General features: G+C 42.0%; 1 protein-coding gene across 1 annotated transcript in view; it reads right to left on the minus strand.

The window, feature by feature from the left end:
* LOC122563724 (CUB and sushi domain-containing protein 2) overlaps positions 1-27266 on the minus strand; it is a 616258-nt gene that overhangs the window by 142968 nt on the left and 446024 nt on the right. The window contains exons 37-41 of the mRNA XM_087976898.1: positions 22707-22895; positions 20603-20780; positions 18772-18917; positions 9573-9653; positions 7950-8063 (exon numbers count right to left, since the gene is read on the minus strand). Of these exons, the coding sequence (XP_087833024.1) occupies positions 7950-8063; positions 9573-9653; positions 18772-18917; positions 20603-20780; positions 22707-22895 (708 nt within the window). The remainder of the gene's footprint in view (positions 1-7949; positions 8064-9572; positions 9654-18771; positions 18918-20602; positions 20781-22706; positions 22896-27266) is intronic.

Here is a 27266-nt window from a genome sequence, read left to right on the forward strand (position 1 = left end):
ATTCTCTAAGGAAAGGTCACAAGTTAGGATTGTGAGGGTCAGACATCTTTTATGCTTTTCACAAGCAGTGTGGCAAGATTTACTCTAGGTAGTGGCAAGATACCATTTCATGAGGATTAATGCTCATCAAATGCCTCATTAATGCCACAACTTGTCTCATGAATATTCATCCACCCATTGTGCTCAGCTCACCCAACAAGCTAGTCATCAGAAGAACTTGACAAGGAAACCAGATTGTGTGTTTGGAGGACTCAGTTTGACATCTGTTTCAAATGTTGGCTGCCATCAAGCCACAGCCCACGGCATGATTAATGGGCACCAGCTGCACTCACTCCTCCTCAAGTGATATTGGCATCTAGCATCTGCAAGCCCATCATGATGATCTTGACAGTGCACCATGACAGGGCAGACTTGAATTGCAGGTACACCAGCAACTAGCATTGATAGACTGTCACTCGAAAGGGACGCTCACTCACTTAACACCTACCTGCATGCCCACGGCATCTCTGCCTTGCCCTGTCATGACAATTACCACAGTCTTAACAACAGACAGCTTGCCTTGTTCTAAACAGTCCTCAGGCCCAGGGGGTGCATATCTCATAGAAAAGCAGTGTGCTATACTAATCTCACACCTGTACCACCTTATGTGGCCTGTGCAGCAAGCATTCTTCGGTGAGTAGTTCTCACTGAGGTCCATGGAGGTACCCATGACTAAGGGGGCAGTCTACCACACCAATCCAAATTGACCCTCTTTGGCTTGAACTTCCAAGGGCAAAGGGGACAGACAGGGTGAAGGTGCATGGCCCAGCTGCCATGCTGGTGTGTCTGGTGGAAAGGTGGTGAGGTGAACTGAAGGAATGAGGAGGTTGCACAGGGGGCAGGAAAGGTTAGTGATAGGGGAGATTGGAGCAATGGATACAGCAAATGAGAGAAGGTGTTACATGCATTGGTGAGAGTGGCAAACCATTAGCCTTGGGGAGAGATGTGTGCAGTGGCAGATAGAGTGAGCTTGAGGTGACACAGAGAAATGAATGGTAGCTACCCTGCTGGAGTGGAGAAGTTATTGACCTTTTTCCTGTTTTGCTGGCCTATCTTTCACATCCCAGAGAAGGCATCACCCTGCTAGGATCTGGTGATGTGGCGCCCTCTGCTGTCCCTCCAGGAGATGGATGCCTTTCCTTTAGACCTTCCAGGTCGTTGTCAGAAAATCACGGTACTATCTTTCTGTTCTCCTACATTTCCAGACACCAGCCATAATTAGCAAGGCAGCTTCAGAAAGTCAAGTGAACAATGGGCTTTTAAAGATGGTATGGGTGTGGGTGCCAACGTTTTAGCGGAGATGCAGTGGGTGTCAAGTAATTAGGTGGGGTGCAAATCAGATATGAGACACATTATGTGTGGACGGTGGGTAGTTAAAGAGGCAAGTTTGCTAAGGAGGAGGAGAAAACATGCTCAGCTTCCTGGTGAAAAATCCCTTCAAAACACTTGATGCAATTTGGACTTAGCAAATAACCTAAGATCAAACCGTTTGCATTCCCTTTAGCCCTTGTCCTTCCCACCAATTTTTGTGTCACCCGCAAGTATGACAAGCATTCACACCCCTCATCCAAGTCATTCATATTTATTATAAATAATTGTGGCCCCAGCACTGATCCCTGTGGCACTCCACTAGTTACAGAATATTATCTAGGACATGTCCTTTATCCTGACTCTATGTTCTGTTAGTTAGCTAATCGCCTATCCATGCTAATACACCACCTCTGACATCTTGGACAGTTAACTCATTATATAGCCTTCTGTGCAGTACCTTAGTTGAAAAATGTGGTGCTGGAAAAACACAGCAGGCCAGGCAGCATCCGAGGAGCAAGAGAATCGACGTTTCGGGCATAAGCCCTTCTTCAGGAACGAGGCTGGTGTGCCAAGCGGGCTGAGGTAAAATGTAGGGGGGAGGGAATTTGGGGAAGGGGTGCTGGGAATATGATTGGTGGAAGGATGTGAGGGTGAGGGTGAGGGTGATAGGCCGGAGAGGGGGTGGGGGCGGAGAGGTCGGAAAGAAGATTGCAGTTCAAGAGGGCTGTGCTGAATCCAGGGGTTGGGACTGAGATAAGGTGGGGGGAGATGAAATGAGGAAGCTGGAGAAATCTACATTCATCCCGTGTGGTTGGAGGGTTCCTAGGCGGAAGATGAGGCGCTCTTCCTCCAGGCATCGTGTGGTCAGGGTCTGGCGATGGAGGAGGCCAAGGACCTACATGTCCTTGGCAGAGTGGAGGGGGAGTTAAAGTGTTCAGCCACGGGCAGTTGGCTTGGTTGGTGCAGGTGTCCCAGAGGTGTTCCCTGAAATGTTCTGCAAGTAGGCGGCCTGTCTCCCCAATGTAGAGGAGACCACATCGGGTGCAGCGAATACAGTAAATCATGTGTGTGGAGGTGCAGGTGAATTTGCGATGGATATGGAAGGATCCACTGGGGCCTTGGAGGGAGGTGAGGGGGGAGGTGTGGGCGCAAGTTTTGCACTTCTTGCAGTTGCAGGGGAAGGTGCCGGGAGTGGAGGTTGGGTTGGTGGGGGGTGTGGACCTGACAAGGGAGTCGCGGAGGGAGTGGTCTCTCCGGAACGCTGACAGGGGAGGGGAGGGAAATATATCCCTGGTGGTGGGGTCCATTTGGAGGTAGTGGAAATGTCGACGGATGATACGCTGTATATGGAGGTTGGTGGGGTGGTAGGTGAGGACCAGTGGGGTACTGTCCTGGTGGCGATTGGAGGGGCGGGGCTCAAGGGCGAAGGGCGGAGGAGCGGGAAGTGGAGGAGATGCGGTGGAGGGCATCGTCGACTGCGTCGGAGGGAAAATTGCGGTCTTTGAAGAAGGAGGCCATTTGGGTAGTTCGGTATTGGAATTGGTCCTCTTGGGAGCAGATGCGGCAGAGGCGAAGGAACTGGGAATATGGGATGGCATTTTTACAGGGGGCAGGGTGGGAGGAGGTGTAATCTAGGTAGCTGCGGGAGTCGGTCGGTTTATAGTAAATGTCTGTGTTGAGTCGGTCACCCGAGATAGAAATGGAGAGGTCTAGGAAGGGGAGGGAGGAGTCTGAGATGGTCCAGGTAAATTTGAGGTTGGGTGAAGATAAGGCGTTGGGGGCTGGGGAAGCGAAAATCATGAAGGAGGTGGAGGGCGTGGGCGGTGTCCCGAATGTAGGTGGGGAGTTCTTAGATTAAGGGGGACAGGACAGTGTCGAGGTATGCAGAGGTATGCAGTACCTTACTTGAGTGTCTTTTGCACAGAGAAATTGAGGAGCAACAGGTTAGCCAGCAAGCCAGGGACTAGCAGCAACCTCCAGTAGATTCCGAGCATCCTTCACATGAAGTTGCAGCTGAGGGACCCCACAACTGGGAGGGTGGGGAGGAGCTTAAAAATGTGTTGCTGGAAAAGCGCAGCAGGTCAGGCAGCATCAAAGGAACAGGAGAATCGATGTTTTGGGCATAAACCCTTCTTCAGGGGCTTATGCTCGAAACGTCGATTCTCCTGCTCCTTTGATGCTGCCTGACCTGCTGCTCTTTTCCAGCAACACATTTTAAGCTCTGACCTCCAGCATCTGCAGTCCTCACTTTTTCCCGGGTGGGGAGGAGGCACAAAATCCATCGGATGCCATTTCCTCCAGATGAGTAAGTCACAATGTCGCCACAGGCAGAGGATGTCCTGGAACATTGTCACAGAAATGGGCGGCACAGTGGTTCAGTGGTTAGCACTGCTGCCTCACTGTGCCAGAGACCCGGGTTCAATTCCCACCTTGGCAGCTGTCTGTGTGGAGTTTGCACATTCTCCGTGTCTGCGTGGGTTTCCTCTGGGTGCTCCGCTTTCCTCCTACAGTCCAAAGTTGTGCAGGTTAGGTGAATTGGCCATGCTAAATTGCCTGTAGTGTTAGATGAAGTTAAATGTAGGGAATGGGTGTGGGTGGGTTGCTCTTCGGAGGGTCGGTGTGGACCTGTTGGGCCAAAGGGCCTGTTTCCACATTGTAAGTAATCTAATCTAATCTAATCAAATAAAATATGGCAACTGTTGAAGCTGGACCTAAACCTGAAGGTGTTGGTTTCCATTCCTAACCGTGTCGTGTCAAGATGACAGCTGTGCTGAAGTCTTATGCATCTGGTTGGTTCTAAGGCATATTGGGGTCTTAAAATATCATGGAAGCTAACATGATGCTTATATCCTTGAGGACTCTCAAGTTTCTGCTTTATTTCAACTGCCATACGCCTTACATGAATGGTTACTGAAAGATAAACGCTACCCTCTGTACCATGGTTGATCACTTTGTTGCATAACCACTTGACTGAGCCTGAGTGTCGATAATAATGAAGCTGATTTTTCCACCAGGGTCATTGGGGCCAGATAATAAATCAGTTAAAAGTGAGGTTCTAATTCTTGGATCAGTCTGAGAATGTGTCTTGCAGCCCAGACCAGACAGTGTGGGCTGAATTATCCTACCATGCTTACCTCTACTTTAATCGATATAGTCAACAAATACATGTCTAAATTATAGTCAGACATCCACTCTTTTTCAATCAAGTACTTTTATCCTTCATTACATCAATGTAAATTACCCCATTTCCAATTGCATTCTGTCTTGCCATACTGAACTGTTATTTTTAGCACTGAGCAAAGGAACTTCTTGAAATTCAGCCTTTAAGGAACCAAACCGGGATGGCTCTGATTAATTTTATTCTGAATTCTTACTGCCAATGGGTCTCAATTGTGTTTCATAAGTTAATGTACTGTACGCTATCCCTATATCCTCTAGGATGCAACATTAAAAGTAGCTCCTTATTTGTTATTGATTGTATTTTTCAATAATTTTGGTGAAGTTAAAAAAAAATTGCTAATAAATATATTTACAAAAAAAAATAGTTGCTGTCCGTCTCTTCATTTTTAAATGGATATCTGGCTGCATTTATGCTCCTTTTATTTCCATCCAGGTTTGTGCATCTCATTTCCTTCTTTTGACTGCCTTAATGAAGAGAATGGAGAGAAATAAAGAGACCTTGTCAAATCTTCCTTGACAGAGGTTTCTCATTTCTGTTCAGCTTAAGATATTTTTCCTCAATGCATTTCTACTTTCCTGGCAATAGGTGACGATGTTGTGCAGTGAATCATTGATTTCTCTTCAAGGCATCCACCAGGCACACCACAATCCCTGTGGACTGTTGGCTTTGGTTGTGTCAAAGGGGAGGGACACTTTTGGTTCTTTTGTTCATCCCTATGCATGTACCTGTGACTTTAAAGTAAGAAAGTAGCTCTTCACAATGGCGTTTTGAAACTTTGGAGAGATAACTTGCATAAAAGCAGTAGGCTGAAAGTGGTTTTACAGCTTGAATAACTAAACAAAAAATCAATTTGCAGGTGAATAAAGCTCAGTGTGATGTTAAACAAGATGAAACACCCTTTCAAAGCTGTCTTTTTCATATATACGAAATCTAAATCACAAATAATCTACAATCATATTCACACATGAATAATCCCAATATGCAACCAACTTGTATATTTAGAAACAGAAATGGATGACTAATGCCTACAGTTTACCACATCCAGTCCCTTTACACCTCCATCTCCCATCATCCAGTCCCTGTACACCTCCACCCCCATCATCCAGTCCCTGTACACCTCCACCCCCATCATCCAGTCCCTGTACACCTCCAACCCCCATCACGAAGGACTCAAAGCCCTCCGCTTCTTCCTTTCCCACCATACCAACCAGTACCCTTCCACTGACACCCTCCTTCGACTGACTGAACTGGTCCTCACCCTGAACAACTTCTCTTTCCAATCCTCCCACTTCCTCCAAACCAAAGAGGAGCCATGGGCACCCGCATGGGCCCCAGCTATGTCTGCCTCTTCGTAGGATATGTGGAACAGTCCATCTTCTGCAGCTACATCGATGATTGTATCGGCGCTGCCTCGTGCTCCCACAAGGAGGTTGAACAGTTCATCCACTTTACCAACACCTTCCACCCCGACCTCAAATTCACCTGGACCGTCTCAGACTCCTCCCTCCCCTTCCTAGACCTTTCCATTTCTTTCTCAGGCGACGGAATCAACACGGACATTTACTCTTAACCGACCGACTCCCACAGCTACCTAGACTACACCTCCTCCCACCCTGCCCCCTATAAAAACGCCATCCCATATTCCCAATTTCTTCGTCTCCACCGCATCTGCTCCCAGGAGGATCAGTTCCAATACCCCACAACCCAGATGGCCTCCTTCTTCAAAGACCGCAATTTCCCCCCAGACGTGATCGACGATGCCCTCCACCGCATCTCCTCCACTTCCCGCTCCTCTGCCCTTGAGCCCCGCCCCTCTAATCGCCACCAGGACAGTACCCCACTGGTCCTCACCTACCACCCCACCAACCTCCATATACATCGTATCAGCCGTCATCATTTCCACCACCTCCAAACGGACCCCACCACCAGGGATATATTTCCCTCCCCTCCGAAAAGACCACTCCCTCCATGACTCCCTCGTCAGGTCCACACCCCCCACCAACCCAACCTCCACTCCCGGCACCTTCCCCTGCAACTGCAAGAAATGCAAGACGTGCGCCCACACTTCCCCCCTTACTTCCCTCCAAGGCCCCAAGGGATCCTTCCATATCCGCCACAAATTCACCTGCACCTCCACACACATCATTTACTGCATCCGCTGCACCTGATGTGACCTCCTCTATATTGGGGAGACAGGCCGCCTACTTGCGGAACGTTTCAGAGAACACCTCTGGGACACCCGGACCAACCAACCCAACCACCCCATGGCTCAACACTTCAACTCCCCCTCCCACTCCACCAAGGACATGCAGGTCCTTGGCCTCCTCCATCGCCAGACCATAGCAACACGATGGTTGGAGGAAGAGCACCTCATCTTCTGCCTAGGAATCCTCCAACCACAAGGGATGAACTCGGATTTCTCCAGTTTCCTCATTTCCCCTCCCCCCACCTTGTCTCAGTCAAATCCCTCGAACTCAGCACCGCCTTCCTAACCTGCAATCTTCTTCCTGACCTCTCCGCCCCCACCCCCACTCCGGCCTATCACCCTCACCTTGACCTCCTTCCACCTATCGCATTTCCAACACCCCTCCCCCAAGCCCCTCCTCCCTACCTTTTATCTTAGCCTGCTGGACACACTTTCCTCATTCCTGAAGAAGGGCTCATGCCCGAAATGTCGATTCTCCTGCTCTTTGGATGCTGCCTGACCTGCTGCGCTTTTCCAGCAACACATTTTCAGCTACACTTTACCACAACAAACTTAAAAGGCCTGAGATACATGCCCCTGTTAGTTCAGCTTGAGACAGACCTTATACATCCCCCGCATAATCATGCTCTGTAGCTTTCTGGATACAATTATCTTTAATCCTGCTATATAGCGCTATATACTGGCCAGTATATGCTGTTATGTGTGAAGATTGGCATTACAATATACGTACTTAGTTATTCTTTTCACAATTAGCAATTATATCACTATTCCTGCTATGCATTCACCCAGATACATTTGTTCATGCTGTCAGTAATGGTGCTTTCAGTCTTATTACAGAGTCTATTTTGACCTGTACATGATTTCACACGATTTGACTGGCATTCCAGTTCCTTTCTCATTATAAATTAATGACACACATTTAGATCATTGGATGAAACAGCCTATGGTGAGAGTGCATGTAAAACCACGGGGATGCTGTGCAAGAGCCTCAGGTGTGAGTTACTGAGTTATTCAATTGTGGCTGCTCCCACAGACAAAACAAACAACTAAAATTGATAAATTAAAAGCACAATTTACAAAAAAGAAGGAATGAGAATCAAAGTATCACTTCCTCTGATGAAACATCACAGTTGATGTATAATTGATCTGCACCTACAATTAGCTCCTGCTGCAGTATTTACTGTTATTTAATTATATCTTTTCTGAAAGTACCTTCACATGATGGAGGAGGTCCTTCAAACTGCAGGTGTGTTCCTAAACGACACGTTAATATTTCATTTCCAATCAGAGTAAACCCAGGGAGGCACTGGTACTTGATAATGTCACCTTGATGTATACAAGAGCAGAGTTAAGGACAAGCACATAAACAAAGCAAATATAGTTGAGAATACCTCAGAAATTCTTGTCGATTTTTCTGAATGCTAACATTTCTCGATTTTTTTCAACAGACCCAAATGTCAGCTGTCTTCAACCTCCCAGACTATCACCCAGGTAATGTTGGGGACGGCATCGTTTGCATATGGTAGGTTGTGGACTCGCAAATCAAATTCCTCTCAGTCTCATTTTTGGGAGTTCTCATCCCAGTATTGCCAATAAGCAAAGCGAGGGTTAAGTAAAGCAGGGGCTGGTCTGAAGAGATGGGAGTAATTGTGGGGTATCCTGTTACAAACAGAAACATGAGGACCTGTCCTTCAGCAAATAGCTAAATCAGAAAGGGGAGGTTGTGGTGGGAGCAACCAGAAAGGGAAGACCGGGCATGGAAGATGGAGCTCAATCAGGGAGGGGAGGCTGTGAGGAGATAGAAAATCAAACATGAGAAATCAAGGGTCACACAACAGAGGCTGGGATGAATCAGATAATAGGGGGCTGAAGGGGGGGAGAGGAGGAGGGGGAGCTGGGGGTACAGGATGTTAATAGGGTCAAGCAGTCTGGACAAAGCTAGCAGGAACTAGACACTGAAGGCTGTAGGCCACAAGACAGAGGAGACCATGCTGGAAAAATGGACATGGGAAGCCAGGGGCTTGGACAAAAGCAATCAGATCTGTTGCAGCTTTAATAAAGGTGACAGGACCAAGCAACCTGGCAACCAGGAGTTGCAAGCCTCGTATAATCAAGGTATGCAAAGCAGCAGAGGGAACTCAGATCTCGAGGGAAACCAAAGTACATTTTACAATTTCTGATGCCACCTTTGGAAGTGTACGGACAATGGAATCATTACATTCCAAAGGCAAGGTAGACTGAGTCTAAGGCTGGGAGTTTCTGTTCTGAGACACGGAAATGAGACATTGAGATTTATTAGGGACCAAACCTAAATCTCACCTGTGGAATCCTGTCTTGAACCCTGGAAACCATTATTAAATTTTCTGTGGCATTTTTGTGCCCCTGCAAAGGGCTGATAGGGACACTGCCAAAATTCCTGAGGAAACCTCAACATTTCTCCTCAGAGTAGATATCCTCTGATGGGCTTCATCACCTTGTTCTTCAGGCTTTTATACAGAGATTGAAAGTCTATAGGTCCTTGGGACCACAATCTCCAGAAACAAGCAACTAAATGAAGAAACATTAAGCACTGCAACCTAAAATTCTTGTGTGGGATGTGGATATCATTGGCAAGGCAGGCATTGCTTGCTCATCCCTAATTGCTATTGAGAGGCTAGTTAGGCTATTTCAGAAGCCATTTAAGAATCAAACACATTGCCGTGAATCTGGTGTCACACACAGGCCAGACAAGGTAAGGATGGCAGATTTTCTTGCTTAAAGGGAATTGATGAACCAGATGGGTCTTTACTACAATCCCTCCTGATAATTGACATTAAAAATAGATCACAGAATTACCAATTTCAAACTCTTCATCTTCAGTGAATATTTCAGCATTTGGTACAGAGACAGGAGGGCGACATTTCCTCAGCTGATACGCTGCAATGAAAACGACAACATTTGACGTTACAGTTACAATTACCACATCTCATCCACTCAAAGTTTAAGCTGTTCTTTAGCATAGAAATGGACAAAATATTTTGGAATTACTTCATTTTAGAATTAGTTAAGTGCTTTAAAAAGAAACATACCCACAATTTTTGAGTACCATGCGATTTGCTTTACATTAAATTTGCATTTGATTTTTAAAAAGTCCAAATGATTACCATTCAACATGCTCCCTTCTTTTCTCTTCAATATCATACACTTGTCCTTTTACTCAATTTGCCTTTGACATTATCAACTGGATTTTTGCAGCTGCAGTAAGAGAGAAAGTTTCTTGGGACATGATGCCCCCTCAGTCTTTACTGAAATGTCAAATCAATTTATTGCCTACATAGTGAGAATAAGGTGCAAGGGAGTCTTGGATAGTTCTAAGTGGACTGTGGCAGCATCAATAACCATTAACAAAGACACATCAGTTGTCAGAAAGACAAGGGAGTCAAGTTGGAGGAAAATATCAAGCAAATAAGTTAAGGAATAGTGGGACAAATATAAAGGAAATGCAAAGAGAAGTGTGATCTGAAGTCTGAGCAATATACAAGTGTTCTCTGAGCTCTTTAAATAGAGCAGCACACAATAGGATTCAAATGAGTGGTCTAGGAAGGCAATATGACTCACTTCAAGTTAGAGTTATCATCATCAAAACCCACTTATTTTCTTACAATCAATTATTCCACCTAAATAAAACAGCAATCATACATAAAACACTGATATGCAGTTCAAAAGTTCAAAGATGTTTTACAGACGTGCAATATACAAAGAGTGGGCACGAGGCTGAAGGAGATATTAGAACAGCTCACTAAAGGCTTTCTCAAAATAGCTTCATTTTTAAATAGCATCTTAATAGAGGGGAGTGAGAAGGAGAGCTTTTGGGAGGGAACTCACAACCTTCTTCAAAGGAAAATGAAGAATCAGATGCGATGTAAAACAGTCAAATGCCTCATCCTTGCCAATTTTGTGTGACTGCTAAAGTTAAATTTGACTCAGATCATGTGAAATGAATGAGGGTTTTTGACTTCTCTTTCAGTGTCTCTGAGATTTTAGCCTTAGCTGGAGAGTTTGTGTTGCAGGCTCATGACATCCTCAAATCTGAGGCAATCAGTTTCCTATCCAAACAAACCATGGAGTGCAACCTCTTAATGAGTTCCATATTCAGAAAATGAAACAAAGAACTATTTGGAACATCTAGTTGTAGTGATTCAGAGATATGCAAGTGAATCACTACAACAGTAAGGTCAAGGTACAATTTACAATGAGGAAACCTATTGTGTGTAAGATTATTATGCTGAATAGACTTTACTGCGGTGGAAACTTAGCAAGCGACTAGTTTGAGCAACATGAGGGAAAATGCTAAAGAAAGCCTACTTCTGACTGTCCCCCATCCTGTCAAGAGTGAAGCTGACTTCTCTGGCTTTGATTCCATGTTTGATGAAGTGTAATCATTTGGATGACAACTGAACATGATTAAAATGATCTAATTTTTTCCTTTCTGTGTTATAATCATGGTTTTCATACTTAGTCAAGCTGTTTGAAGCACTTCAAGATAATTCTTATATTGCTGAATATATATTGATGGTTCAAAATCAGTGCAAGTAAACTAGGGTCTCTAGGGTGTGTTTGTTATGATATTGCTTTGTAGAGAATGCAGGTTAACATTCTGATTAACATACTGCTTAAAACAGAAATGGTTTGTTATTCACCATCACGGAAAGTGACGAAAGCTAGCACTTATTATAGTCGAAGGGGACGCATTGGTCAGCAATGTTCAGATATGCTTATACGTAATGTTAAATTTTAATATTTATTGGCTGGAATCAGGAGTTGAATTCTTAGAAAGGCAGATTTTTGAAGCAGTCTCAAGTAATTTCAACCTCTATCAGATGACTAACACTGATTGACATCATGGTATATATTCTAACCCCATGGAGGAGGGATGGCAGGTCTACACAACTTATCAAGCTCCCAAGTACCTCACCCCGCTACCTTAGTCCCCAACAATGAAAGACATCCCTTCAGTCCGTATCGATAATATGTTTATGGAAGCCACACAGAGCATTTAATGGTTGGAGACGCACCATTTAATTGTTAGGACAAAAATATCTTCATTTTAAAGATAATTCAACTAGAAAACCTGGACAACTATCTTGAAAGATGCAATGATGCTTGAATTACTGATGAGAAATCACATGACGGTACTCAGTGCGGTTGTAAGTGAATTTTTCAGAAAAACAGACTTAGCAGTGAAGTTAAGAGACTTTCACTGTCCATCATGCTTGGACCCCATCTAATACTTTGACGTCTCCATTTGGCACGGGTTCTCAATGGGCATGGTGAATTCTCACATTCATGTCAGACAGAGGGAAATTGGCACCACGCTTTATCAACAGGGGCTTGGAGATCATGGTGAACAGGGGCTGCGAGAGGTCACTACCAATGAAAAACACCCAGAGATGCAGGTGTCCGGTGTCCAAACTGGAGGCCCAGACTAGCAAGCAGTGAGCTAGGCTGATGTCGTCAGGTTATTGCTCTGACTTTCATGTCAGGAGTTATCATCATCTCGTTCCTACAATTTTAAAATTAATCTTAAACAATTTTGATTGTGGTGGTGCACTGTAACAAGAACAAAAATTAAACAGTCGATGGAAACTTATCAAAATTAATTCAAAACATCATTAGTAGAGGTGTTGTCTAGTTTCCATATGGCAGGTGGGAGAATGGGAAACTGCAGATCAATAAGACGAGATTGCATAACAATAAGGATGCTAATACATGCTAATTTACACAAATAGTCCCCTTGCTGCTCATTAGTGAAAATCTCATCTTGCTGTTCAATACTTAGTTGGAATTTGGGACTTCTATTCCTTATTTTTCCTGAAGAGGAGAAATATACAACATTCCTCCAACCCTGTCAAGCCCCATCACACACTTCCTTAGCTTCACTACACCAGGAAACACCCTTTACCCAATCTCCTCAGTTTGTCTTCTTCGACACCAACTTAGTGTCTCCTATCGTACACCCTTTCCCCCTCACCTACTATAAGAAAGTGAGGACTGCAGATGCTGGAGATCAGAGCTGAAAATGTGTTGCTGGAAAAGCGCAACAGGTCAGGCAGCATCCAAGAAGCAGGAGAATCGACGTTTTAAGGGCTCATGCCTGACCTGCTGCGCTTTTCCAGCAACACATTTTCAGCCCCTCACCTACTATGCCAACTTGAGTACCACAAGTACATGCACATAGAAGAAAAAAAAGTTCTTTTCCTTAAATTTCTATATTGCAGAACACACTCTACTGAGAAAAAAGCATTTTCGTTCATAAATGGACATTTTGACACTTCACCAGATCAAGATCTGTTGATACTTCTTGATAGATCTTGACAAGTTTCACTATTCTAAGAGTTTACACACCTTATAGTCAAAATCCTCGCCATAGTTAACAGCTTCGACAGGCACCTGAACTGTTCCTCCCCACCTCCCTCTCGGATCTCTGACATCTCCATCCAGAGGATATCTGTCCTCTAATTCCCAAAGGACCCCTGACACCCTATCCCCAAGGAGTCTTGGGACTTTATGTCTGCAGGCACAACTCAGCTGTCTAAAAGGGGATCCTGGCTATCCAACTGAAATGTATTGAGAACAGATTTGCTCTTAGCTGGTCCAAACTTCACATGCCAGGTTTTTGACATGAGAAATTCCAAAATCTGATTCTAGTGGAGGCAGCTGATCTTGTAAATTATCAATTGCCTCTGGGACCTGCAAACTACAGTGCATGTCACAAAAGTGAGAAATGCCAAGATTAGGGGACTTGGGATTCCTGATGTCTTCCTACATTTTCTGGCTGTCTGCCCTGACAAAAATCAGAATTTTGATAAGATTACAAAATGTAAATTTCGCAGAATGTTTGGTACTTTTGTGTTTAAGAATTTGTAACATAACCATGTCTGAATAGGATCTTACCAACATTTTGCCAAAGCTATTCTCATTGCTTTTACCGATATTTAATTCTCAGAAGATCAATAAAGTATGCCAAGGAAGACATGGGAAAAAACCAAAAGCATCACAAATAATAATAACTTTTAAATTATTTGACATGAAACAAACAGCACTATTAGCATTTCAAATGTGCATATCTTTGCTCTAACATAAAATGGAGCAACAGCAGAAATGCCAATAGCTGGTTATTATATGTGTGAACACTGGCAAAGATTCATTGTATCATCTGAAGTACTTATTTATTTTGAAGCCTTGCTATAATTTCATTTGCATTCTGAAATAAAGAACGACCAGTTCCAAGAATAATCCTTTAGTCTTGGGACTCAAATGCAGCAAAAAAAAAGTGATGTTTGATCAGCCACAGAAGTAGTTAAAATTATCATTAAACTTACGTTTAAAATTTTCCCAATTCTACATTTCAAGCAAATCTTGGAAAGCACCCCTTGCTGCACTAGTGTGATCTTTACACTTTCTGCACCAGCCATCCTCATGCCCTGTCTGAATGAGGCAGCCAATTTATTGCCAGTTAGTAGCTAATTACCAGCAGTTTGAGCTCAAGATTCATACCCTCCAGGAACTAAGTTGACTCTGCCTGAATTCATTTTGTTTGGGTATGTTACACACATCAGAAAGAGGGGGCTTTTAACCTGTCAGACAGACTCCATTTCATATTTAAGTCCCAAAGATGAAAGAATTATATTCAAACCCAGAGCAGCACTCAGTCATTTCCAATGTACCATCATCATATTAAGTAACTGCAGCAAAAAACCCAATCAAATGGATGTGTTAGTCCATCAGCTTTATGTATTCTGTTTTAACTGATGAATTATTTCAATTTTACTATCTTTTATTCCAAATTATCATTTCAGCTTGAACAAAATTCACTGAGTCAGGTGATTAAACCAACAGCAGGCAAAATGAATGCCATCAGCAATGTATAATGGTGAGGCCTAAACAACACAGTTGTAGGTGTTAAAAGATGAAGACAAATGAAGCTCATTACTATGGGTGAGCTATGACCCCACTTTTTAGTTGGGAGAATAATAGCAGCCATCTCATCCTAACTAAGCTCTTGTCTACCATCTATAATGAGTTGTATGCTTGTCATTAAGTGGCTAATTTCCATGCTGCATAGGTGAGTTCAGAGATGGCACACAGTTTGGAAACTGAATTCATTATGGGAGCACGATGTGGAGTGTATTACAGTCACATTATTACTCTCAATGTTCAAAGCAGCTTTTAAGATTCTCGCTTTTCTCCCAGTGGAGATGCTGAATTAAATTAACAGTCATACTTCAAATGCTATACTGCTTAGGCAAAGCTACTCTTTTTAGGTATTTGACATATCCAACACAATTATATTTTAACAGAGCCCAGGGAAATTACAGGACAGCGTCAGTGAGAAAACAGTTTGTTACTGAGGCTCATCCTTGCAGTCTTCAGACCCAGAAAGTAAAAATTGATGGAAGATTGCTGTTTCAACTTCAGACAAAAGATGAATGAAAGGTATATTTTATTTAAAGAAAATTTACAGATAAAAGTGTAATTCATTAGTTTGATGAATTCATAAGGGAAAGAAGAACAGAGTTGATTAACATCAATATGGTCATTTCACTTTCTTATTTTACTGACTCGATTAATCTGCTCAGTGATACAAAAACGTAGGCAGTTGAGAGAATGGAAGTTTCTAGCTAGGCCCTGGAACCAGGTGACAGTCCAAAGAAATGGTAACACTTTAGGGTTAAAATGGCAGTACCAAGGGAATTTTATATTCATGCTCAACTAATGCAATTCATTCAAACTGACAGATCATGATGCTCAGATCGTGAGTATAACAATGAGATAATCATGTTAAAATATCCTTGATCTTGTTGAGGGAAATGACATGCCAAATGGACAGTAAAGGGCCAAACGCTTGTTGCATACAGACCTCAACACAGTATTTGACAAAGTGTAATATACGTAGTTCCCAGTCTGTGCATCTGTGCCACACTGGCGAGCCTGACAGACAATCCTAAACTGGTTCCTCATTCCTGAGGAGGGGCTTTTGCCCAAAATGTTGATTTTCCTGCTCCTCAGATGCTGCCTGACCTGCTGTGCTTTTTCCAGCACCACACTCTTGACTCTAATCTCCAGCATCTGCAGTACTCACTTTCCCCTAATCCTAAATTGGTTGTCAGCATAATTCTTTGGACACACAGTACAAAGTGCCCAGTTGTGGAATTACAGCTAATATTGGCCACTGTGTTGAGAATTTTACAAATACAAGCTGCTTGAACATGGTTTGACCTCTCAGCTCTCTGAACATGTTCAGTAGCATGCTTATTGTGAACAGCCAAAGTGATATGCTATTTGATACAGTTAGACACCAATCTCTGGGCTGTGCAACAGATCTAGCAGCACACTGGCATTGAAATTCATATAGTACATGAACAAATTTGCGTGTTTAACAGACAGCATGCTGTTAAGTGACCAACACCACCTGTGTTGCTACTGTAGGATAGCAGCACGAGACAGTGAACTTGCATCACAAATCTTGCAAAAAAGTGAACTTCACCTTGTGCTTGATCATTTCAGATTCTTTCCCATTCTAGAGTAATCTAAGGAAGCTTTTCAGACCAAAACTGACAGCATTAAACCCATTTATGAGTTTGAGCTATATTCAATAAATGATCTCTTCAGGGTAGCCAATTTCGCAGGACTTTTTAAATGCACTCTTTTTTTTAGCATTCAGCCTGCAAGTGAAGAAATCCTCCAATCCTATTTACCATCATAGGAATCTCAATACAGATACTGAACAAAGTGGACTTGCATGGGTCGTATTAGAGAACCATTGGCTGATGTTTTGACAAAGAAATCAAGGAAAAGGGGCTCAACTGATTGTTCCATTTTAAAGATAGATTTGAGTGCAGGGTGGAGTCCATAAAGACATGCAAGGACATTTTTACATGCAGCACTGAAATCAAATTTGGCAAACACTTACATATATGAAATGTGTAAGAAAATATGCAAATCAAAAAAAAAGTTCTGCTCATCATCAAAATGAAATATGTGAACATTAGTGCTGGTGGGATGCTACGAATATCAGTTTTGTGACACAAAGACTTGCAGTCTATGTCAAACAGTATATCCTGCCAGCTGGTTGCAGCAAGCACGGACTGACCATATCCACCCATATGCTCACCCATATATGCAAATGTTCACAGGATTCAAAAGTGTCCAGGATGTGATTTCATGACTGGCTAACATGTGCGAAATAGTCTGAGGGTGAAAGAATTATGCGGGCAACAAATTTAGTGTCGTCAGTCAGGTTCATGGTGTGATATTCTTGCACAGATTCTTGGGTTTAAAGCAATTTGGCATGTCCTAAGAGGAGCGAGATACACCTGTTGCACTTGCCTTTTTCTCACTTTTTCAAACAAAGTAGGCATCATTGAGAATTCCCAATCTAATGAGTTTGGCAGGGTTAAATGCAGTTTCCAGTAGTAATGTGCAAATCTGGTCATAGTTCTATGCTAACCTGGCAGCTTGGGTAACGTACAAGTGGAGTGATAAATGGAGATGTGCTCCTGAAGAAGGGCTTATGCCCGAAACGTCGATTCTCCTGTTCCCTGGATGCTGCCTGACCTGCTGCGCTTTTCTAGCAACACATTTTCAGCTCTGATCTCCAGCATCTGCAGACCTCACTTTCTCCTGATAAATGGAGATGTAATGTTGATTCAATGGATACTCACTAAGGTTTGAGAGCAATGGGAATTAGGGCCATACTCTTGTCACTCACCCAATCAGAATGGAATTCAGATGGCAAGTTAAATAAAACTATTGAGTTAATACACTTTTCTTTTCTCATCCAAAAGATTTGCATTTCTCAAAGATAACATGATTAGAAAAAGTGATGGATAATGTCTTGCTGAGGCTTACTACTGACTGAAGAGCTAATATCTCTCAGCTGGTATCATGCTTTTTTCAAATTACCCAGCTTTACAGAATATTCACAGTTAAAGTTTTATAGATCCTCCGAGAAGAAAGAGTGCTTTATCTATACCAATTTTTTTTTTAATTGCTAAAAGGAGAATTCAATTATTTTAGAACTCAAATGTCCAATTTTACCCATGAATGCAAGAAATGTCAGCAAATGTGTAGTAAAGCCCAGAGTTCATAATGTAGGCATTTAATGTAATATAAGAAAATCAAAGACATGCAATGCAAACATTGCTACCTGGAGCTGTATCTCAGTGGAACTGTACAATCAAAATGCTCTCTCATACTATTATTGATGGAATGTGACAGTGATACCAGCTTTATAGATACAAACAAAAAGACATCAAAAACATTTCTCTAAATGATTGGACAACATCTCAAACTAAAACCATTTTCTCAAACATCATTTTGAAGTTGAATTCTTCTACACAGCATTTTTAAAGAGGGAGTGGCACCTTCAACAGTTTAAGAATCATCATTATCAAAGGAGAGTTATTTTGTCCAGCAGTGCTCCTTCACCACTTAAATGTTGAATAGTAGGGTTTTGTTACCCTTATTATAAACTGCAATTTTCACATGCAGTTTATCAGGAGCAAAGATAAAAATGAAAAACCTTTGCGAGTGTTATAGGAATGAGCAAAGTGTAGGTACAGCTGAATACTTGGAAGCACAAGTCTCTAATCATTACATTACAACATAGCATGGATCTGTAGTACTGAGAACAAAATCATTAAATCATAGAATTCCTACAGAGTGAAGCAGGCCATTCCACCCATCGAGTCTACACTGACCCTCCAAAGTGCATTCCACCTGAACTCATCCCACTACCTTATTCTTGTAATCCTACATTTCTGATGGCTAATCCACCTCGCCTGCACATGTTCAGACTGTGGGAGGAAACTGGAGAATCTGGAGGAAACCCACACAGACACGGGGAGAATGTGCAAACTCCACACAGACAGTTACCCAAGGCTAGAACTGAACCCAGGTCCCTGGTGCTGTGAGACAGCAGTGCTAACCACTGAGCCACCGTGCTTCCCTTAACGGGGTAAAAAAAAGGAAAAAAATACATAGACCCACTCACCATAAAAGTTTAAAACAAAGAGACCTCCATTTGCCATATCACTGCGGAACTTGCAAAGAATCTGGTTTGAAGAACTGTATGTGGATTCTTTAGTTGAGCTTCCACTGAACACCCCCAGCTGAGGTGCACTTTGCTGAGCTCCATCCCTGAAAGTAGATAGTGAAACTTTAGATGAATTATGAGAAATAGTGTGCACAGAAATAAATAAAAAATAAAGGAGGCTGGCATTTCTTCTATGAAGTGTTATCAAGTCATAGCAGTACAAGATGAATTTTTGTGTTTTAATTCAGTTCCAACTGTCTGATGAGGAGGGAATTCATTCACATGATTTTTCTCAGGTATAGGATTTGGGTCTAAATTCACCCATTGCTTTTGATAAATTGAACCTATTGTTCCAATTTCTTCTAATATGCCTCAATTCTTCTCCTTTAGAATTGAAGTTATTTATAAACCAAACTAAGCTGTCTGCCTATTTCACTATTCAGCTGTCATCTGACTTACCACAACAATAGTTTGTATATACATAGCACCTTTAATGCTGCAAAAATGAATTAACTTCACAGTAGCATTGTCAAAGAAAATTTGACAGCCAGTCTTTTCTCTAACACCTCTGTGTCTTCAGGGAGGTGATTTAGAAACAGAGAGGTTTTAGAGAGAAACTTCTGAAGCTTGGGCCTTGGCAATTGAAGGCAATTTTGAAACAGAAAGAAAAATTAGAAGATTTATCTCATCCTACTCCAATGCATATTTTGTGTCTTCCTGAAGATCATTATGACTTTCAATATTGAGTAAAGGACTTGGGCATTGATGTGATCCTGATACAGTTAACCAAAAAAAGATGCAAGTGAAACAGCTCCTAGATCAATGCACTGGATTTTATGATATTTATGCTTCATGACAATGTCTGCTCTTTTACTCCCTCCCAATGAACATTTCCAATGGTTAAATGAGGTGAGAAAATTCTTGTGAAATCTATGAAGTTGTCTTTTGTTCAAAGCATAATGAATAAATGATGCCCTTGCTCCAAGTTCAACACAGGTGGACACCTTCCATTGAGGTCAAGTGGGTGATACAAAATTCAAGGACCTGATTAGCACACACTCACTTGATCTTCAATTTAAATCTACCCTACACCAACCTTCTGCTTTGTAGCCTTGTGCCAGTGTGAGAAACAGACAGCTTTGGAAGAAAGCTGAGCAGGACAAGCAACATCAGTTAGGACAGGAAGGTTGAGTGCATGTTTCAAGTTGATTGCCTTTCATCTGAGTCAGGAATGTAACAAACAAACCAGCTGTTAAAGAGGAGCAGGGCCAGGGACAAAGAGGAAAAATGGAGGGACAATGGTGATTAAATGACAGAAAAGAATGAACTATCATGTAAGCATAACAAACTCTCATGAAAAGAAGTTTTAAATCAGTGAGTCAGAGGTTGTATAAATAGTTCTTATAGATTGACAGTGGTGTGGGGAGGGCGCTGTAAAATTGAGAAAAGTGGAATCAATCTCAAGTAGATGGATGTACTTGGAATAGGATGAGGTTTGGGCTGGTGCTTTGAGCACCGAATTCTCTATTGGTCCATAGTCAGTGAGATTACCTGCAATTTTGGCATCATCTACTTCTTTGATTCCCAAAATATTCGTGGTCAGTGGAGCATTATCTGCCTCAAATAATTTTCATTTTTGTTTCCAGCAAAGTAATGTCAACATTCAATTTGACTAACTAATATGCTGTGTTGCTGGGTGGCCATCCCAACCAGTGAGGATTTGCAGTGTACTGGGCAGCAAATGATCATTGTAGATGGCGAAATGTGCAAATGGAACAGAAATTCATACCATATAGTAATGAAGTCATTGCCAGGTTCAGTTTGCAGCACAGTTAAGTTGACGTAAATCCCATAGCCCACAGGCACTGTCACAAGCCATGTGCAATCCTGAGAGTTTGGATATTCATTTGGATAGCCAGGAGAGTAGATTGTGCCATTGTAAGTGGTGATGTTGCCTCCACAGGGAACTGAAATTAGGAAGACAAGTCTCTTTAGGATGACAACATGAGCATCAAATCTGGTTAGCATAAATAACTGTTTTAAATAACAGTTTTAATTGTTTTAGAAAGGAAACGCAGGGATTTTTAAATGCATTAGTGATAGCCACTTTGAATTTTTTGCACGCAGCACTAACTTATCACAATGTTAAGGTGGCAATATGAGAATCAATTAATCATTACATGTCGTACAAATTGATCTACAGCCATGAGTAACTTAGCATTGTAAGTCTCTAAAATAAAAGAAATAATGCATTAATATGGGAGACAATAAATAATTTCTGATGAAAGAATGTTTTTTTTCCATTTTATTTCATCATCTCAGTTTGTAAAGTATACTTTATAAATTCACAGCATTAAAATTAATGGTATTTAAAAATGGCAGAAATTTAGACTGTGTTTTTGTATTTTTCATGTTTTTTTAAATCGTGGACCAAAATGAGAAAGAAATGATGAAAGGATTTTTGAAAGTTATGAAAAGCAAGTAATCTAGCACTCATGGCAAGTATCGTGTAAATAGCTGTTTGAACAAGTAGTAATTAAGTAGTTGCAGATGGATTCAAGCTGAGGGGTTCTGTATACACACAGATGCTGCTGGGTGACAACGAGAAGTTGATTGGTCCATGAACAATTGGCCGCTTTTTGATGACAAATGTGTTTTGTCTGCCAACAATTATGTCATTGGTTCTCAATTAACTGAAAAACTTAGGACTGAGAGAAAAAATAGTGAGAGAAATGCTTTTATCTCCATCAGCACAGGGGCTGTCTCTCCATTCTCCACAATAAAAAAAAATGAAGAAAACCAAATCATCTTTCCTTCAACAGTTGTTGCAAGCTGTAACTTTTAACTGATAATTCAGAGATATTTAATTCATTAAACATGTACCTGTATCTCTTGCAAACCAGTGGAGGCACCATGAGAAAAAGTTGACCGAAAAGCAACATTCCAACTGGTATAAGAGTCATGATGGTTACCTTAGTAACTCATGAATAGGAACCAATGAAATGCCTTTCAACTTTCCTTCACTCATTGTGTGTCTGTGCAAGTGTGAGTAAGTGACCGTGTGTGCGCCATGTGTGTATGTGTCTAAGGCGATGAATGTTTTAATTTGTAGAGTCACACGCTGATGGTTCATAATTGTTTACCTGTAGCCAAAGGATACTTACTTGTAATAAATAGCAATTCGTGTTCATTACAGCATTCTCACCCATGCTTTCTATCAATTTGTGTCTGACAATCAGATGAGTTGGGGAATTTTATATATTTATTTTAAACTTGTTAACTTTTATGACAACTCCCGGAATAGTAGGACTTCCAACATGCTACTCCGGTGAGTCATATCAATGTTGAATATGTGGAAAAGGTGGTAGGTTGACATTAAATCATAATGCTCATTTGGAGAGCCAACGTAAACATAATGGGCTAAATTGCCTCCTTTTACATGACTTTGTGACGAGCCTTGCATATAGTATGTACACTATAGTGTTCCCAATCTTTCATAAAAAAAGTACATACATTCTATTCCATGAAAGGAAAGTATTAATTATCCAAAATACCTGATACTGATACTAACACAGAGTATACCAGGTGATGTTACACAGCCTTCATCATGGCTTTAATGTTAGAATGACTACACCAAGTTCACCAGCTTAAGACAAAAATAGTAACAATTGAGGAAAAATGCATTATTATGCAATATTAAGAACAAAGATCTGACTGTAAAATATTCTAACATATGCTCAAATATCTTGAAAAATAAATTGAGTGAACTCCATGGCTCTCTGCATCAAATGTAAAATAACAGCTATTACTTATTCTATATCCAGCTGCTAACAAATGGCATAAAAAGCAATTTATAAAACATCATTGATATCAATAAAAGGGGTGAATCATACCTTCACATCTTGGTATAGGGTGATCCCAGTTTCTGTCAATTCCATGCTGACAGATCAGAACAGTGTGGCCGATAAGTTCATAACCTGGTAAACACTCAAATGAAATGGATTGTCCAACATTGTAACCAGATTCTGTGACAATGCCATTGGAAAACGGTCGAGGATCAGGACATTCATGCAACTCATAAGCTGAAAGGAAATTGGTGAAAGTTATAGTATACTTCCATCAGCTTCTATTATTTAAATATATTTTTCATGAGGTCTAATGGTTGAGCATAATGAAGAAAAATTACTGAAATGAATTGAAGGTAACAATTAGGCAGTTTCAATTTTCAAAAGAATATACAAAGATTAGTTTAAATGCAACAATACAAATTGTAAATCACAAAAGACTGGAAATTATTCATTGGCTACAAATAGTGATGTATGTCTTTCATTACATGTTTTAAATTAGACATAGACTGCAGCGGTTCAAGAAGACAGCTCACCACTATTTTCTCAAGGGAAACTAGGAATGGGCAATAAATGCTGGCCAGCCAGTGATACCCACATTCCATGAGTGAATAAAGCAAAAAAAAACTTGATTACACTTCATGGTCCAACACTAGGCAGAAACCTGTGCCCTTTCTAATGGTAAGAGGCATTTATTAAATAAGCTTGTGAGATGGATATTTCACCACTTCCCTGCCTCCCACTCAATAAAGTTTGTGATGGGAATACCATGGATAGTTTTCCTGCTCCACTGCCAATTGAAGCCCTTATGTAGATATAGGGGGAAAGAAATACAGGTCATTTTGCTATAACTTCAGTCCTGAAGATGGGTTATGCCCGAAATGTCAATCTCTTGCTCCTCAGATGCTGCCTGACCTGCTGTGCGTTCTCCAGCCCCTCACTTGTTCAGTTCTCCTGCAACACACATTTTGTCAGTGCAAATTGGCTATAATGCAATTGACAAATTGAGGACATTGTTTGGATGATGTGAACTTTCTGCTGAACGGGAATAATGATTTTCTATTCACGACCTTCTATCACGTGATTTTCTATAGCAGCTTTAAATAGCATGATTTTCGATAGCACAAGGCTGCTATCGCTTTAAAGCAGAATGATCTGTGATATGTTATTTGTGTTTATTAAGAGAGTCCCAGAACATAACAAACCCAGCTCCCTGGTGCTGTGAGACAGCAGTGCTAACCACTAAGCCTCTGTACTGCTCTTAATGGGGGGAAAAAATTGGAAAAGCATACATATACCCACTCACCATAAAAGACCTCCATTTGCCATATCACTGCGGAACTTGCAAAGAATCTGGTTCGAAGAACTGTTTGTGGATTCTTTAGTTGAACTTCCACTGAACACCCCCAGCTGGGAAAGTGTGAGGTTACTCACTTTGTTTGGAGGAATGGAAGCACAGACTATTTTCTAAATGGGGAAAGGTTAAGAAATCGAAGCACGGAGAACTTCAGTATCATAACTCAGGAAGCTCTCAAAGCGAACATGCAGGTTCAGATGGTAATTAAGAAGGCAAATGCAATTTAGGATCTCAAGAAGGCTAGAATACAAGAGCAAAGATGTATTGCTAAGACTGTAAAAAGCTCTGGTCAGGCTGCATTTGGAATATTATGAACAGTTTTGGGCCTTGAATCTAAGGAAAGATGCGTCAGCATTGGAGGGCGTCAAAGGGATGTTGACAAGAGTAATCCTGAGGATGAATGGCTTGGCATATGAGGAGTGGTTGAGTTCTCTGGGTCTGTACTTGATGGAGTTTAGAAGGATGAAGAGGAGGATGAAGGTTGAAACTAAAAGGCCTTACAAGAGTGGACATGGAAAACATGATTGTACTAGCAGGAGAGACTGGGATCGAAGGACACAGTCTCAGAGTGAAGGCACGACACTTTAGAACAGGGAGAGGCTGGATAGGCTGGAGCTGTTTTCCCTGGAGTGTCAGAGGCTGAGGGGTGACCTTCTAGAGGTTTAGAAAATTATGAGGGGCACGGATAGGGTGAATAGACAAGATCTTTTCCTCCTGGGGTGGGGGGAATCCAGAACTAGAGATTTATAAAATCATAAGGGGGCATGGATAGGTGAATAAACAATGTTTTTTCCCCAGGGATGGAAGTCCAGAACTAGGGGGACATACATTTAAGGTGAGAGGGGGAAAGGGACCTGACGGGGAACTTTTTCATGCAGAGAGGTGAGCTACCCAGAGGAAGTGGTGGAGGCTGATATAGTGACAACATTTAAAAGTCAAGTGGACGGGTGACATGGATAGGAAGGGTTTAGAGGGAAATGGGCTGGCAAATGGGACTGATTAGTTTAGGATATCTGGGTCGGCACAGACGAGTTCGATCGAAGGTTCTGTTTCTGTGCTGTATGTCTAAATAATTCTATGACTCTATAACTTCAGTAAGGCAATTGATAAGGTTCCCCATGGTAGGCTCGTTCAGAAGGTCAGGAGGAATGGGATACAGGGAAATCTAGCTGTCTGGATACAGAATTGGCTGGTCGACAGAAGACAGTGAGTGGTAGTGGAAGGAAAATATTCTGCCTGGAAGTCAGAATGGTGAGTGGTGTTCCACAGGGCTCTGTTCTTGGGCATCTACTCTTTGTAATTTTTATTAATGACTAGGATGAGGAGATTGAAGGATGGGTTAGCAAGTTTGCAGATGACACAAAGGTTGCAGGTGTCTTTGACAGTATAGAGGACTGTTATAGGCTGCAGCGGGACATTGACAGGATGCAGAGATGGGCTGAGAGGTGGCAGATGGAGCTCAACCTGGATAAATGTGAAGTGATGCGTTTTGGAAGGTCGAACTTGAAAGTTGAGTACAGGATTAAAGACAGGATTCTTGGCAGTGTGGAGGAACAGAGGGATCTTGGTGTGCAGGTACATAGATCCCTTAAAATTGCCACCCAGGTGGACAGGGTTGTTAAGAAAGCATATGGTGTTTTGGCTTTCATAAACAGGGGGATTGAGTTTAAGAGCCATGAGATCTTGTTGCAGCTGTATAAAACTTTGGTTAGACCACACTTGGAATACTGTGTCCAGTTCTGGTCGCCCTAGTATAGGAAAGATGTGGATGCTTTGGAGAGGGTTCTGAATTAATGTGCTGGTATTCCAGCTTTCTGCTCTGCTTCAACTATTTTACTACTGACTTAAGGCATGTATTAGACAAATGTGATGTCAAATTAGCAATTGTAAGGAAGGGGTCCAGTCAAAGGGTTCATATAAAATATGACTCATATTTGCTACTTGAATTTGATTGTACAGGTATATCAATTCATGCATATATTGTTGCTTTTATGCAGTATTTGTTTTGAATTCCAATACTTTATAGCACTTTTGCATCTGGCTTTCACTCTGGGAGCAGAAATGCTTGTGGATTGATCACAGCAATTTTACTGAGAGAGTATTTACTGTTACTTATTGTGTGATCTTTCATCCAGGATCTATTCCATCGCTAGGAAATATTTCTCATGACTTAGGCCCAGGATGCTGCCTGGAATGGAGGGCTTATCTTATGAAGAGAGGTTGACTGAGCTCGTACTATTTTCATTGGAAAAAAGAAGGAAGAGAGGGGACCTAATTGAGGTGCACAAGATAATGAGAGGCATAGATAGAGTTGATAGCCAGGAACTTTTTCCGAGGGCAGACATTGTTAACATGAGGGGTCATAGTTTTAAGCTGTTTGGCGGAAAGTATAGAGGGTATATCAGAGGCGGGTTCTGTACGCAGAGAGTTGTGAGAGTATGGAATGCGTTGCCAGCAGCAGTTGTGGAAGCGAGGTAATTGGGGATATTTAAGAGACTGCTGGACATGCACATGGTCACAGAAATTTGAGGGTTCGTACATTAGGTTTACCTCACATGAGGATCAATGGTCGGCACAACATCATGGGCTGAAGGGCCTGTTCTGTGTGTGTACTGTTCTATGTTCTATATAACTGAGATGAGGAGGAATTTCTTCATCCAGAGGGTAGTGAATCTGTGGAACTCATTGACGCAGAAGACTGAGGAGAGCAAATCATTGAGCGCATTTAAGTCAGAGGTAAGTAGGTTCTTGTTTAGTAAGGGGGCCAATGGTTTTTTGGGGGAAAGGCAGGGGAATGGGTTTGAGAAACATATCAGCTATGATCAAATGGTGAAGCAGATTCAATGGGCTGAATGGCCTAATTCTGCTCCTATATTTTATGGTCTTATCCCACCACCACCATGATCCTGAATGTGATATCTGGGTTTGGGAAAACAAGGGGAGACACCCTTCAAAGTTTGTTGCCAATTACCTCATCCCTCCCTTTCCTAACGCCCAACCCTGTGATCACCTCACAGCATCACTGACACTTGGCCTGAGTATCTAACAATAGTTCAAAGCCTCAGGTGTATGATGTATTAACAGTAGCTTCCATCTCCCTTGAGTGTTGCCACCCAGTAGAGCAACCAGTCTCTAAGGCGGAACAGAAATTTTGTCTGTTGAGTCCTTAATCCCAGTGGCAGATGATCCAGTCAGCTTTACAAAAGAAGGTAATTCAGGATCTTTGCTGGCTGGCAAACTGGCAGCTAAGG

This window comes from Chiloscyllium plagiosum, unplaced genomic scaffold, assembly GCF_037043375.1.
Source record: "Chiloscyllium plagiosum isolate Xiang-an unplaced genomic scaffold, Cpla_swu_hap1 HiC_scaffold_30, whole genome shotgun sequence".
Classification (NCBI taxonomy): Eukaryota; Metazoa; Chordata; class Chondrichthyes; order Orectolobiformes; family Hemiscylliidae; genus Chiloscyllium; species Chiloscyllium plagiosum.